At 36.3% G+C, this 16,409-nt stretch overlaps 1 protein-coding gene across 1 annotated transcript in view; it reads right to left on the reverse strand.

Moving 5' to 3' along the window:
• CNTNAP4 (contactin associated protein family member 4) overlaps nucleotides 1-16,409 on the reverse strand; it is a 239,362-nt gene that overhangs the window by 153,216 nt on the left and 69,737 nt on the right. The window contains exon 3 of the mRNA XM_086480489.1: nucleotides 4,404-4,597. Coding sequence (XP_086336615.1) covers nucleotides 4,404-4,597 — 194 coding nt within the window. The remainder of the gene's footprint in view (nucleotides 1-4,403; nucleotides 4,598-16,409) is intronic.

Consider the following 16,409-nt stretch of genomic DNA (forward strand, 5'->3'; position numbering starts at 1 on the left):
GAAGTTTGAAATACATGTAGCAATGCATGTGCAACAAATCATTCAACATTCATACAATTGTGTTACATATCACCAGAAGAGTATCTGTTAAGAGTAAAATTACTTCTATGCAAACACAAGACTGGGAAAACTGCAATAAAACGAACTTCCAGCTTTAGCTTCAGCTAAAGTGAATAAAATTTAAAATAGACCTCAGAACTTAAATATACAAGTAAACATACACAATCATAGACACACTTCTACATTGCAAAGATTTGCCTTTTAAAACAGACGTTATAAAAATCATCTCCCCAAATTTTAACTAATGTTACATAAATATTAGTTTTAATTCCTGTGCTTTGGATATAAATTTTAGAAGAAAAGTTCGAAACAAATAAAACTGAAAATTGGATCATAGTTGTGGAATGGGTAAATCATTATTCTCTCAGGAAAAAAAAAAAAAAAAAAACAAAGCAACAAAACTGAAGGCTGAATTCCCTTGTGTTTACCTAGCTGTATTAGAGAAGAAATGGTCAACATTTAATTGAAGAGGAATTGTATTTCTTTTCTTCTTCAAAACTCCAGCTAATATGTGGCATTGTAATGCATTTCCCCATGAGCTGTGTGACTCCTGCTTTCACTGATACTATCAGCCATTGTTATCATGTAAATTGACCTCCTTCTTCTCCTTCTTTAGCGCTTCCTTTTGAAAATAATGGAGAACATAATCTCTGTTACCTTATTGCTCTACTTTTAAAAGAAACATCGAATTAGTAATATTAAGGAAAGAGTGCACAGCATAAAAACGTTTGTGATAAAAACCTGTGAAATTAGTTAAAACAAGAAACTACACTAGTTAGAAGGATTAATATATATAGCCATAAATAGATAAAATAAACTATTAATTACAATACGAGATTCTTCATAGATAAAATACAGGTGATTATATCTAGGATACAAATTGCTAGGAAGAAGTAATAACAGTACCACTATTAAAGGTAACACTTAGAGATGTAAAAAACTTCTTGAATCAAAGCTTAAGTTTACCATATTTTTTTTAGTGATTTTTTATCATATACTTCCTGAAGCTTGAAAGAAAACAAACAAAAACATTTGTCCTTTCCAGAGTAAAAATCTGATAGCTTAACATAAAAATTTGCAAGCACTGCTCATTTTAGAGGCTGAAAAAAAAAAATATGCAAAAGGCTGAGCTTGGAAGGTTGGGATTTACTGCATCTGAAATTATACCCTAAGGAATGGAAAAAATAGAAATAAATGGAAGACCATACACATAAAGACACAGAACATTCCATGTTCAAACACATTTAAATTTATGGAAATATTAAAGAAAATCTAAAATTTATTTGAATTAATCTCTTTCCAAGATTAAACTAATCCTTCTCAAAGGGAAAAATGTCTGTCCAAAAATATGTATTTTACCATTAATAACAATTATTTCACTTGAGAATTATATCTTGACCAGAACCGTAGCAACTTTTTAAAAAATGTTAATATTTATCCTAGGATTTGCTTTCTGATAAATCTTAACATCAGTACCAAGAACAGCGCAGAAAATACTTAGAGATAACTTTAAAAAAGATGGTGATAGTCATGTCAGTGAGGAAAGAAATCAAAATGAGTGTGCAAATAGATTTTTATTGTCAAAATAAGAAAAAAATACTAAAAAGACTGTAGCTACTATACTTAGGAATACTTATTCTACAATAAGAGCAGTCCTAGTAACTGTATTTGAGTTAGTCTTTCAAAAGTACATGTAGTAATTAGAGGATTTTAAACAATAAATAAAATCTACAGGAAAGAGAAACTCCTTACAGGTATATCATAGCAAGTAAGGCATGCATTTAAGTCATCAGTAAACTGTTAATGAGAACACTGAGATCAAACTATATTGCATGTGTAAAGACTATGGACAACTTAATTCCTTCTAAATTTATTCTTGATATACCAAGAAGTGAAAACAAATCATATTTAACAGCCACAAGGAGGGAGAGAGGTTCATCTCACCTAACTTTAGAATGTCCATGTACAAATTCAGCATCAATAAGCAATGAAGCATTTTATAGATAGGGGAGGGATAAGATAGTTGTACATGGTTTGTTTCAGGCTAACAAAGACATCTAAGGTCAGAGGAAGCAGCCCTAGAAAAGATGGCCCTTCCCACAGACTATAAAGAGAGTTTTTATAACTAGATCATTTGCAGGTGCCTAGATAGTTCTCTTTGTGTCTCAGTTGTTATAAAACTTTTACAGTGGGTGAAAAACTGTGATCAGCTCCACTGATGACAGGAGCTTCAGAACCTTAAGATAAGCCATAAGGTGACAAAGACAATTTAAAACTAACTGCTGAAAAGGAAAATAAAAAGTAGGGAGCTGTGAATTTTTACAGAAGATAAGTATCTTTTCTACTTAAGTTTAGAAAGAGTGATTACAAAGCACAAGTCCTTACATAGAGTGAAGACTTCTGAAGTGCTTATAGCAACACAGGGATCTCAAAACTTGGCACCTTCCATCATTCTAATGCACAATAATAGTAAAAAAAAAAATAAATAAATAAAAATAATAATAAAAAAAAAAAACCCAAACATACCTCATACCTCTGGTAAGAAATCCCGTAATAGGACAATAACTTAGTTGAAAGGAGGATGGAAATAACACAGTAGGTATGATAAAATGTGGGATTTTCTTTCCTGAAATGAACTTGGGCACTTCATTTAAGAAGACTTAACATAAACAGATAACGGTCAGGGAAAATGTATAAAATAAACAGAGATTTAAGAGTTTCATTCCAAGACTACGTCTATGTATCAGTTTAGAAAAGAGAAAATATATTCCCCTAGAAGCAGAACTCCTAAATAAAGATATATAAAAAAGATCAATAGACTACCCCTGAACTGATGCTTTATATCGTTGAATTATGCATCACTGCCTGCAAGCCATACCTCCAATCTGAATCGCAATCATTAAAATAATCATTTTTTTATTAAGTTTGAGATAATGAAATTGAAACCTTGCATTTCCACTCCTACAGATCTAACAACTGCCTTAGCCCAAAGTCTTCATCACTATTTAGCAATGTATATTTTATAATTGGTATTTTACTGCTGGCAACATACAAGAATAACTATCTACATCACTGTTTGCAATACCAATATAGGATTTCAAAAGAGCCCTCACTGAAGAGATCAAGCAGCTCTACCTTTCAGATTTCTTTTATCAATATGTTTGAAGACAGGCAAAGACAATATTGTAGCAGCTTATTCTCATTTAACATTTGGAAGATTGTTTTTCTTTTCTCACTCCCCATCGCCATATGGATTAGAAACTAATTTATTTCTCTTTGCTGTGAAAACACAGTCTGAAGTGGAAGTATGTAGCAAATTCAAAAAGAAGGATAATTATGCAACAAGTAAGCCACTGCATAATCTCATTATACTATAGATGGGGTATGACAATAAGAGTGACAAGAATATTTTGAATTAAAAGTCAACAAAATTGAAATGCATAAAGTCAAATACATTTTAACATAATATTTAACTGTGGCAAGAAACAACTGAAGTCTAAAGCTTAGTGAAATTTGAAAATGAGTCAGCTATTTGTATGGACAGAAAGACAGAAGTAACTTGTCAGGATAAAGTTGTAGACCACAAGTATCAATATTCTTCCATTAGTCCAAGCTGCTAATCATTGGGGATCAAGGAAAGATGCAACTCTGGTTTAGAATCGTATCATTCAATTTTCCATGTGGATTTTGGACATCTTCTGTCTGGTATTGTACATCCTTCATTCTCAATAAAATTCATGTGAATAGAAGGTAAATGACATGGCAAGGCTTACTAGTTATTATTGTTAGGTACAAAGCTAATAGGAGATAAATGTGTTGGAACATTAGAAACTAGACTCCTAATTAGATGACCAAAAATTAGATATTGCTTAATATTTATTTGTTTTTTATATAAGCTGGGACTTGTTTGATTACGATTTTGATTTCTTTGTGTTTCTTCATTTTAGTTTTACAATCAGATTAAATGTTCCAGAAAAATAAAATATGTTTGTGGGAGGTTTTTTCCTAATTAAAAAGCCAGTTTTAACATACTGGGAGCAGTACTTTGGAAAAAAAACTTTACCATACATAACAAGAAAAAGTGGTTTTGCAGTACATTTTTAGTCCTCAGAATACTTCCTTGAGACTTATTGGAGTATTGCTAAGGCTTGGCTTTTGATATTTCTTTGCTTTTTACAGCCTTTTATCATGTCAAAACTAAAATTAATTTGCATATTTAATTATCTAAACATTTTCAGTGTAATCCTTTATATTCCACTGCTTTGCTTATATTTACAAATAATGCAATAGCACTAGTATTTTAAGTCTCCTGCAGAAACTTAATTCTCATGGAAAGAACATACCCAAATGCTTTCTTCTTGACGATACTGCTTCCAGTTTCGTCCACTATCGCTAAACATGAGAAGGTAGCTTGTTACCCAGTCAGAGCTCCCGTAACCGCCTTGAGTAGCAACAGCAGTAATCTCTGTTCTTTCACCAAGATCGATCTGAAGCCATTGATATTTATTGGACACAAGTGGAGACCAGCCACCAGCACCTTAAAAAGAATGAAAAAGATTGAAATACATTCCTAAAAGAAGAAAGTTAACACAAAATTTGTACATGCAGAAATGAACTAATTCATTTGAGCAATCTAATCTAGTGAAAGATGTCCTCGTCCAAGGCAGCGTTTGAGACTAGATGATCTTTGAAGGTCCTTTCCAATCCAAACCATTCTAAGATTCTATTAGTCTAATTCAAGATACGGTTGCACCGAAACTGTCTTGATACTATTTAGTAACTATTATAAAAGTTGATACAGATTACTTGATATATGCAACCAATTATAACTATTAAAAGTTGTGAATTTATTCACTGCCTTTTTTCTCTGACTTTTTTCTATTTGATTTTACAGAGCAATTCTTATCTAATTAGACTCTTCAAGTCAAAAACTCAGAATATTATTCATTTGCTTTATATGTGTCAGTTTCATTTTATATGCACTAGAAGATCTCCTCTCCTAAAGTCCCATCTAAGCTGAATGGTTCTGTGTAATTCTGTTCTGTGAGGCCTGGATATACAGATTTGTATATGAAGCAATAAAACATAGTTAAATGATAAATTTACACATGCCTCTTAAAAAAAAATTGTAGGCAAAACAGTGAGAAAGTATGAGATTTACATATACAGTTTCAATGAGGAGACAGACCAGTTCACAAACATAAAGTTTAACCCAAAACACATTGCTATACATAAAACTGCACTATTTTAGTTAATCAGAAAGACATGTTGAAATGAAGGACATCTCTTGTCCTTCCTTAGTTTGCCCTTATTTACTCAGATCGGGATGCTACCTTGTCTGTAAAGCTGTATGGAAAAGCCCAAGGGTAGGTCACAAACAATCTCATCAGAAAAAATGTTGGTTTATGACAATATTTTGCAAAATTTGCAGGTATTCAGACATGCTTAGCATCTGCTGTGTTTTATTAGAGAATGGGGTGACTATAAAACTATAAAAGACCCATTTTGTAAGTACAGATTTGGATCTAATTCAGGCAAACTCACACAACATGAGACACATCGAAAGGTTCTTAAAGCATACAGACACAGAACAAGAAGAATAGATATATTTAGTTCCCACAACAATCAATAAACACTGTATTATATGGAAATAGATGATTGCAATCTGATCTTATGCTTGTATAAGCTTCAAGGTGCGTAACATGATATAAATAAAATATCACACGGTTTAATTCTGTTCAGGGCCACCAGTCAAGTTCTTAACATTACCTCCTTTAGAAAGGAAAAACAAAAATTGTTACTGAGATATTTAAAACTGTCATTTAAAAATAAAATTGTGGGAAATTACATAGATATTCACAAGCCACAAAAAATGAGGTCCATTCTACAGAGCAAGGTAAGCGGAAAGAGCTGAGAGAAATACATGAAGATCCATGTATGTAGCAATTCTTTTGTCCACACATTTATGAACTAATTAACATGTACCAGATTTAAATCAATGGGTGGAGTTAAAGATTGTGTAGATTTCTAAATAGTTTTTTAGCTCTATCTAAATCAGAATTTAGAACTTCATGTAAATACTTTGAGATATTTTGCCTTAACTACTACTAAGTTTCTCTTTTTATTAATTTCTTCCTAAGAGGAGACATCAGATCCAGGATATATCTGTAGCATTTTCTACTCCTGATTTTTCTGCATTTTCTTTATGAACATGTTTGTCATGGAAACTGTAGTTGAGTGGAGATCTGAATTCTTACTTAATCATAATTAGTGATATAATTATTTAACAAACTAATTTAAAAACAGCTACAGTGACTTAAAGGCAACTATTGTATCCCACCCATGCCCTTTCAAAAATGATGATAACAAAACAATTCTGACGGAATACTCACATCACATAACTCAAAAAAACCCCAATGTTTGCACATGCAAGTTGATGAAATTGGCAAGAATTAGCAGTTTCTGAAAACAGATTGCTTCAAAATTTGAACTAATAAACATGAGTTCTGACACATAATACATTCTTCATTAAGTGAATACCTAACTGACTACATCTAACAGAAGAAATACAGATGCATCTCTGAAAAAGGAGATGGAGAACAAGAAGCAAAAAAAAAGAACATTTTGCTAAGATAGGTGTTCAGTGAAAATAAGTATAATGTAAAAGTAGTATTCTCCACTTAGAGGCAAATGCGATTGCATACACTTTGTCACATCAGTCTGTTTTCATTGAGAATGTATGTGGTGTGGCGGTGGTTAGTAATTTCAAATTAATTTCCTACTTGATGTATTTTACTTCCCAAATCCACAGGTTAAGTTAAATGATATAAAAAAGGATTTAGAAAAATTTGTTAACTATTATTGCCTGAATTAACCAAGTGATTATTTATTTACTACATTAAGAACAGAAAATAACTCAGCATACCTGTGAAAACACACCCAATTCCTAATATAGCCAGGGACAAGTTTATTCATATTCACTTATGGTTTCTTAATGAAATGAATATCATTAGGTGAAAAAATGTCTGTTTCCTTGAAATAAACATTTTGACTTTTTTTCCAAGTTTATTTTTAATTTCCTGTGCTGTAATAGTCTATTATTCTTTAAGAAGTATCTATTCTACTTGTACTTCAAGATGCTGGCTAGAAATTCTTCATACTCAGCAACAATGTAAACCGATAAAGACATTTAAAGATGGTTGTTAAACTTTCTGCCAATTTCACTAAAAAAATAAATAAAAAAGTTGAGATTTCAAGTGTATTTCATTTTGCACTGAGAGCAAATGAATTTTTTCCTATTATTTTTTCTACTTTTTTCTTTTTCTATTTTACCTTGTTTTTCTTTTTCCCCTTTTCCCCATGAAAGCAGAGAGATAACCAATGAACAGCTCTGTGTAATATACTAAAAATATTTCTGTAGTCCTCAGTGAGATCGTGTGAGTCTCCTTTCCAGACTGGTCATTGGTTTCCCATCCAGCAGCTCTTGATTTCTTTATCTTTTCCATGATCTTGTTTTCACTGATCCTTCTAAAACTGTATCAGTGCCCTCCCTGAGGTATTTAAAAGGCCCAGTCTCCCATGGGGCCTCCCCCAATGCCCTGACAATGGGCTTAGGACCCTGTTGAGTTCAGACAGCACTTTCTGCTTCCTGAGATACGCTTTCAATCTTTTCACGTAGTTTCTGAAGTGAAAGAGCCTCATTACACAACTTGTCAAATGCTTTATATGATATTACAGCTTACATCACTAACATATTTCTAACAATGTATTTGTTACTGTAAAACGAAGACTGCAAAACAGAGTCTACCACAAGTTTGCTCTCTGGGAATGTGCCAGTGAGGTCTCCAACTATTCTCAAGCATCACTCTCAGAGAAACGTGGTCGATTCAGTCTCTCCCCTGAAAGCAGACACATGCACAACAAGCACATTTCCCAGTAAAATACAAGTTCTAAAATTCGTTAATGAAACATGAAGATGACACTGAATTTAAGACAATCTCTAAACTACTTACTCCTTACAGGTAGGTTCAGCGCTTCATGAAAGTCTCCTATATCTTATTGAGAAGTTTCCCTCTCAAAATTCTCAAGTAGCAGCCTCTATTTGCACTACACTCATCTTCACACAGCTGCCCCTGCCACATCACATCTCCTCCCACCTACGCTTATTGAGTGCCAACAGATGTTAGGAAGAATATGGCATACAACCCAACGGGAATGGTTTCTCCCTGCAAGCAATGTAACAGGGCAGCATTTGGAGTGGTCACTGGGTCCCTTAGTTGGTCGGGGCATCATGGCACTCCTTCCAACCCACCAACCTCTACAGCCATGGCCATGCCATCTTTCATTGTGGAAATCAGCAAATGAAAAAACAGTTCACCATTCCTGCAGCTCTCTATGAATGATGTAGATCCTGCACTAAAATGAGAGCCCAAGCAGCCTCTTGGGTCTGATGTTGGGCTGTAGTGAGGTTGGGCTGAAGTGCCAAAAGGTGTGTTCCTTCAGAGCCAATAAAAAAGACAAAAAATCAGTGGGATTATGAAAGTATACAAAATGGTAAATCAGTGCTAATATATAGAAAAAACTCCAGCAAATTTATTTGGCCCATAGTCATTGTTAAATGCTAAGATATGTCTCACTATTTCCTAAGCAAGTCATACAACTCCCTAGTGTTAACAATTCAAAACTGGAGTTTATTGCAGTACTTCCATGAAACACCCGTTTTCCATTAAAAAACTACATGACATTTTTTCTTCAAAATCTTTAATTTTTCATCAGATAAAGAAAGTATCTTTTTTGTATCATTTTGTTTATTTTTCAGGTTTGCCACAAGATCTACAAATACTGATCAAATCAGTCAGTTTATGAAAAACGCTGCTTCTCCCTCAATTCAAGCTGGGTCCTGAATATTTACCAGGAGATTCATCCTTTGACACTTTCACAATTTAACTCTTACAATTAAATCACTGATAAATCTCACATGCTCGCAATTATTTTCTGTGAAGGCTCCAATAATATTTCACATGCTCTACCATAAACAGAAGTCAAAGAACATTTTCCTTAAAATTACATCTTCAGGAAGAGTAAGGGATGCTATCTCTACTGTGGTTTCAGTTGCTGCATTTCAACTGCTCTGTTGCAGCCTCCACAGCATTATCTTTGTGACCATACTGTTTGATCTTTTAGCGGCTGTGCAAAACAGTGTGGCAGCATCAGGCAAGTAAGAGAACTTTATGAACACCCAGCCTGGGAGGTTAAATAAGGGACTTTGGACTCACAAGCTGGGCAGTCCACATCTATAGCACACACTGTATCTGTGACACACGCCGCAGAAGACCAGATGACTTAACTTTCACTTCCAAATCCTCAGTTCATGCACTAACACTTCCAGACACAGCATCATTCTGCAGTGCTGTTCTGGTTTGGCTGGGTTTGAATCCTAGGCCAGCCATGCTACGTAGACCATTAGCAGTTTCAAGTCAGCCAGGGCGGCTGACCTGAGTTAACTACAGGTGGAGCCCATGCTGTAATGTCATGGTCGTTATAAAGGAGGAAAGTTTACAAAGGAAAGAGGCTCTTGTGGAGTTCCTGCTGCTTCTCCTCTGGCTTCTCCTGAGGACTGCTTTCTGGTCAGTTGTGACAATGGCATATTTGCTTGGCTAAGTATATATCTCTTTGTATTGGTGGTGATTTCATTAAATCTGTTCCACTTCTACCCATGGATCTGCTCTCCTTTTTTCTCTGATTCCCCTGGCTGGTGAGGGTTTGTCGAGCGATAAAGAAACTGTTACAGTTTAGCCCTGAGTACAGGCTAAATGTAGACAGTCTGTTTGGTCAGGTCAACTGCCCTGGCTGACTTGAAACTGCTAAAGGCCTGCCCAGTATGGCTGGCCTAGGATTCTAATCCAGCCAAACCAGGACAAGTGCCATGGTATCCAAAGCCTTCTCAGAATACCATGTCACTATGTTAAGTTTGATGACAATTTTGAACTTTTCAGTTGAAAGGGAGGGTTGTATTGTAGTCAACAGGAGTAGTCAGGCAGAGAACATAATTTTTAAAGCCTATCTACAAAAAACATTTGCACTTGGTAACTGCAGAGTTTTGTTTAGAATGAAGTGATGGAGCAAGTTAGAAAGATGTAAACAAAAAATGCCTGAAAAGCCAACTCTGTTATGGTAGCACTACTCGCTGCCAGCTGAGGGAGGTACGTTTGCCTTTAGTACCACATTCTCCAGAAGTTTCTGCAAGGCAAGCCAGCAGGTAGCTTATTCCCCCTCATCACACTGCACTACGTATCATGGAAAGGAGAGATGCACAGATTCACAGACTTCTAATGACACAGATAGTTGATTTGGGGATTACAATAAAGACGCAGTCCCAGAAGCCCTCTGTCAGCCCTCTACTGACCCGTATAGAATAGCCACAGAGCAGAGGCATCAGGATGTCTCCAATGGCCTGTCTGAAGCCACAGCCTGCCCTGGATCACCATTCAGCAGCTGCAACGTGTTTGCTGCAGCACTGCACTGTTTTCATGATGCTTTACCTGTCAAAGGCTCTTCAAGAGCTCTTCTGTCTGACTTCCCAGCAGCCAGCTGTCCTCCCAACTTCTGACTGCTACCTGCAGCATTAGAGATTAAACATTTGCCCAGTCCTGGAGGAAAAACTATTAGACCATATTAGCTCGTCACCCAGCACTTTATAGTCTTTTTTTACAGTGTGTCCTGTCCTTGCAGCAAGATTAATGCCTGTACCAAATTGTAGTGTATGGCAGAATTTTTTTTGTTGTAGCATGTGTCTGACCATAGTGATGCACAGAAACTGGGGGCATAATGGATGTCAAAAGAATAGTCATGTTCATGCTGTGTGGTGTGGATGCTTCTGGGGAGATCTAGGAGGTTCTCAAGAGTTTCTATGGGGATGCAGACACTGTGTACACTAATCAAAACTGTGCCAAAATGTATGAACACACAGGGCTAAACTAAGATTTAGAGGAAGAACATAACTTTGTCATCCTTAAACTTTTTTAATGATTGACTTTACAGTCTTCACCTTAATTCTGTAAATTTTTTGCAAGGGTCACTTGTGTACCCTAAGATGGACTAAAAACTGGCTCGACAACTGAGCACAGAAAGTGGTGGTAAATAGAGTTCAATCCAGCTAGCAGCCAGTCACAGATGGTGTCCCCCAAGGCTCAGTATTGGGACAGGCCTTGATTAATATCTTTATCAATGAGCTGGATGAGGGGATTGAGTGTTCCCTCCGCAAGTATGCAGATGACACTAAATTGGGAGGGAGTGTTGATCTGCTCGAGGGTAGGAAGGCTCTGCAGAGGGACCTGGACAGGGTGGATCGACGGGCTGAGGCCAATGCTATGAGGTTTAACAAGGCCAAGTGCCGGGTCCTGCACTTGGGTCACAAAAACCCCATGCAGTGCTACAGGCTTGGGGATGAGTGGCTGGAAAGCTGCCCAGTGGAAAAGAACCTGGGTGGTGCTGGTCGACAGCCAGCTGAACATGAGCCAGCAGCGTGCCCAGGTGGGCAAGAAGGCCAACAGCATCCTGGCCTGTATCAGAAATAGAGTGGCCAGCAGGACTAGGGAAATGATCATGCCCTTGTACTCAGCACTGGTGAGGCCGCACCTTGAATACTGTGTTCAGTTTTGGGCCTCTCACTACCAGAAAGACACTGAAGTGCTGGAGCATGTCCAGAGAAGGGCAACAAAGATGGTGAAGGGTCTGGAGAACAGGTCTTGTGAGGAGCAGCTGAGGGAACTGGGTTAAAGGAGGCTGAGGGGAGACCTTATCACTCTCTACAACTACCTGAAAGCAGGTTACAGCAAGCTGGGTATCAGTCTCTTCTTCCAAGTAACAAGTGATAGAACAAGAGTAAATGGCCTCAAGTTGCATCAGCGGAGGTTTAGATTGGACATTAGGAAAAAATTATTTACTGAAAGAGTGGTCAAATGTTGGAACAGGCTGCCTGGGAAGGTGGTGAAGTCACCATCCCTGGAGGTGTTCAAAAAATGTGTAGATGTGCCACTTTGGGATACAGTTTAGTGGGCATGGTGGTATTAGGTCAACGGTTGGACTTGATGATCTCAGAGTTCTGTTCCAATCTGATGATTCTATGATTCTATGATAACTATAAAGCATGCATTTTCTTCAATTACCTCTCACTGGATTTTCTAACAGCTACTGATGACACGTCTTTCCTTGTGAAATGACAGCAAACCAGAAAAATCGTTTTCACAAGGGAGACAACTTACATCTAGAGATTCCTTTTTTTTTTTAATGAACTTTCTTTCAGGAAATGTTTAATCAACCCACTTTGTCTTCCGCTGTCTCTTGCCAATATTGAGATTAGTTGCATACACTATACTAAAAAATCTACATTCAGGCTGCAAAAGCATGCAAGTTTCATGCTTGATTTCTGTTAAAAAAACAAATATTGCGCAGTTCCTTTTTATGAAGAACTTGAAGTTAAACACACAGAGAATAAATAAAACTTTTTGAGTCAACTTAATGTTAGTTCTTCCCATTTTAATTGTTTTTTTAATATAAATCTTTGAAGAAAATTTTTGTAATTCTCTTTAAAGTACATTAATTTACTTAACACATCTAGCAACCACACACATTTTCTGAAGTACTAACTCTTCTTAACTCATTAATCTCTTTTTCAAACGCATTTTAGTAGTAACTTGCCAGCTTCCCTTGATAGCTGACAAGTTAATGACATGTCTATGGTTACTGGGATGCTGGTTTCATCCAGCCTAGCAGTGGTTAAATCAAAGTTTAAAGTTTCCATCAGTCACTTGTAGATACTAATTAATAAATATACTCCTTTATTTTATATAATATTCATAAATAAACTGAGTATTAAGTGATGGAAAAATTTTCTAAGCGTTAAAATTGATTGATTTCTCCTAGGTTTAAAATCTAAGCAATCACGTATCTTTCATATACTATTGAACTAAATTTTGCCTAGTGAACACTCATTAGTCTGGATTTTTGTTTCTACACTGTTATTCAAGTCAGTTAAGTGACAATATGTTGGGTTTCCTTACACCTGCTCCCACATAGTACAAATGCTTTTCTGCAGAAGTTATACAAAGAGGTGTTATTCATTAAAACAATAAGGTTGCACTTTTGCAAACCATTTTTAGTCACTGCTGTTGCTAAACTATAAACAAGATGATAGTCCTGGAATATGTCCTGATTGAGACACTGAATTTAAAGGAGAAAATTTGCTTTCCTTCAGATTGCCTACTTTTCTAGAAGATTTTCATTCTTATGCACTTCACATATAGTTTAAATTCAATGAGATTGTTTTCCTTGCTTCTGGAGGTTAGATGTCCTCCTCCTTTCCCCATGGCTACCAATATAAATACATCACAATGCTGAATGGGTGTTATTTCTTCATCCTGGCTCCTGGCTGCTAGGATATGTGTTTTAAGGGCATGCATTTTCATAATTCCTTAGCTTCACAAGGATGACGATACCACTAGCATTAAGACCCTGAAAATAGAAAAGTTAGCAAAGTTAGCAAATAGCTACAGAAGAACAAAACTAGAAATGATTGAGGAAAAGGCCCCAGACCTCAAATCCACGACAGAAAATACCTGACAATTCTTACAGTGAATTTTAATGCTTATATGAGGTTTAAAACTTAACTTTGCTGGCAGACAGTTTATTAAGTGATGCTTAAGCTTTCCAAACTGTCTCTCTGTAGCTACCAGGCTGACAGGCTCCTTTTGCTTCATTTTAAAAAGTCTGAACTACAGAGGATAGAAACTGATATAAAGATTCCTCCTTTGTATCAACTGCACCCCGATACTCGTTTATCCTGCTCTATGACTACCGTTGCCTACGTTGTTAAGTAAACCATGTCACAGTTCACACTCACATGTCCATTCACACCAGGTTCTTCACATGAAGTTCATTATATGATTTAGCTAGCATCACCATTTATACCACATTCAAATTCAATCTATTTTTTGCATATTTAATTGTAATAACTGCAAGCAATGCATATAAGTACAAATCCAGATTTAAATTAACACACGTCATAAAGGATGCTTTCCTTTGATTAACCATGCTGTGTATTTCCCATATGGATCGTTTAACAGAAGCTGATTTTAATTTGAAGTCAATAAAGATGCACCAGGGATAAATTTGGCTGCACATATTACAAGGCAGATTTTCTACATACAAGTGATTAACAACTGAGCCTTCCTAGGCTTAGAAAAGTCAAATGAAGTGTTTTACAGCATCCAAAACCCCCCAAAATAACAAAATAGGATGTTTTCTTTCTCAATCTGAAAAGTGAGACATCCTCTTTCGCAAGTGGAGAACTACAAAACTAAGCTTACACTTAAGTAAACATTGCAAGGGTTTTGTTCTCTAAAAGTTTATTGACTGATGACAAGGATGGGACGGAGGGAGTATATGATAAAAGGTGTTGGTGAATTGCTACCAGGCGAGAACCGTCTTGGCCCCTTAGAAAAGTCTCTGGAGTAACAGAACTTGGGGAAAGAATGAATGCTGGGAATGAATTTTTATCTTCTATATTTTAGTTCCCCCACGCTTGAATAAGACAATCTAAGAAATAGAGCTCATGTAATTAGAAACTCCAATTTGTACACTAGCAAAGTTCAAGAAAAGTAATTATCAGGAAGAACCTAAATAGGCAGAGATGCTAAACAGTGTAAATCACAACCTGGCCAGTTGTCAGGAAGGCTATGCAAAAGCTATTGCAGCAATGTTATTTTGAGTGATATTTTAGTGATAAAAGACATGAACATAAGCATTAAAATTTGAAACCGTGGACAAAATGTGGCAAGTAAAACTGAGAAGGGGAGGCGGGACCTTGAGACATGAATAAGAAACATTGGACATTGAATCGTCTTTGAATACAGATGGAGACAGAGGGACTGATAGATCAGAAGCCAACTCTGCAGTCAGTGTTCCATATACAAAATTTCTGCATAGTATTTTTCAACCATGTTTGATAGCTGCATCATCTTTTGCCTTTGATCTAAGCAAAACCCTGTTGCTTCACATGACATTATTTTCAGGACTAAAAAGTCTTTCTCATATTCATGTACTACTTATATTTAAAACTACGATACAAAACACCCCATCCTAACACCTAAAAAGACAAAAGGACATTCAATGCAGTAAAGCTCAGCTCTTAAAAAAAGGTCTTTATTGCCTGAAGAGAGGCCCATGTCTAACTGGTCCCAGACAGAACAACCTTGGTGTTTTGATTTCTTCAGTGTTCTTTCCTTATTTTAAGCTGGTGAGTTTAGCAGATATATTGTGTTCAGCTAAATTGTAAGAACAAATACATCTTTATTTAGAGATTACTAAAATAGTAGGCTTTGAATAGTTGGGGAATCTAAGACTTCTGGCAAGTAATTACTTTCTGCATGAAAGAGACATATTATTCATTTGGGGGAGAATAAAAGCAGTTGTGACCTGCCACTTTAACATAAAATACTCCATGGCTGTCCTTCAGGACACTGTCATGGTTCAGTAAAACTGGATTCCATAGGAAGCCACTCAATGTATTTATCACTTTCCATCAATTTTAGTAGTGTTTACAAAATATACGTTGAATCTAGGAAACCAAGTACTAGCTGAAGCTCTCCTAACTCGTAAGAAAAATGGTAAAACTAAGAAAAACTCACAACCTTATGCATAGCTCCTTAGCTGTTTTCTGTGGGAGGATATTTATGAAATAAGGGACATGTGAACAATCCAGCCTTTCCAGAGAACCTGAGCTGGGATGTACCAGAACTGCTGAAAGCATAAACAACTTCCGGTGCAGGGGGCATGAACTTCTTACAGGTGCAGGAGAAGAGACAGCCGCCATTAATGACGCAGTTTTAATTTCTTGAAGAAGATGGGTGTGAACATTTGTGAACGTGACTTGAACATGACTCGCAATGTGGCCAATCAGGTTGGACTATGGGCTGTTATTTGCGATGAAGCCAATCAGTATTTATTGGGTGTGGTCGAGGGTTATAAATTGCACTGGAAACACGGAAATAAAGGTTCACTTGTTAGATCACATTGATCGTGTCAGTGTCCTCATGCAGCTCCCGCAGTTTTCCAGTCTTGTTTTCATATGTTGCTAACCATAGAGATAGGTTAAGCTCAATGTAAGTAATAAGATCTCAATAACAAAAAAACAGAATTAAATCTTGGATAGATTTCAAGGAATCCAAACAAGACTTCCCCTTCAAAGGAGTCTTTTGAACGGTGCCTGCTTTTCAGAAAACAATGCTTATCTCCCTATATTACAACAAAACCAGATTTTATTGGGCTGCATAGACTCTGAAGATCTTGAG

Source organism: Leptosomus discolor, chromosome Z (genome assembly GCF_034619465.1).
Source record: "Leptosomus discolor isolate bLepDis1 chromosome Z, bLepDis1.hap2, whole genome shotgun sequence".
Taxonomy (NCBI): domain Eukaryota; kingdom Metazoa; phylum Chordata; class Aves; order Leptosomiformes; family Leptosomidae; genus Leptosomus; species Leptosomus discolor.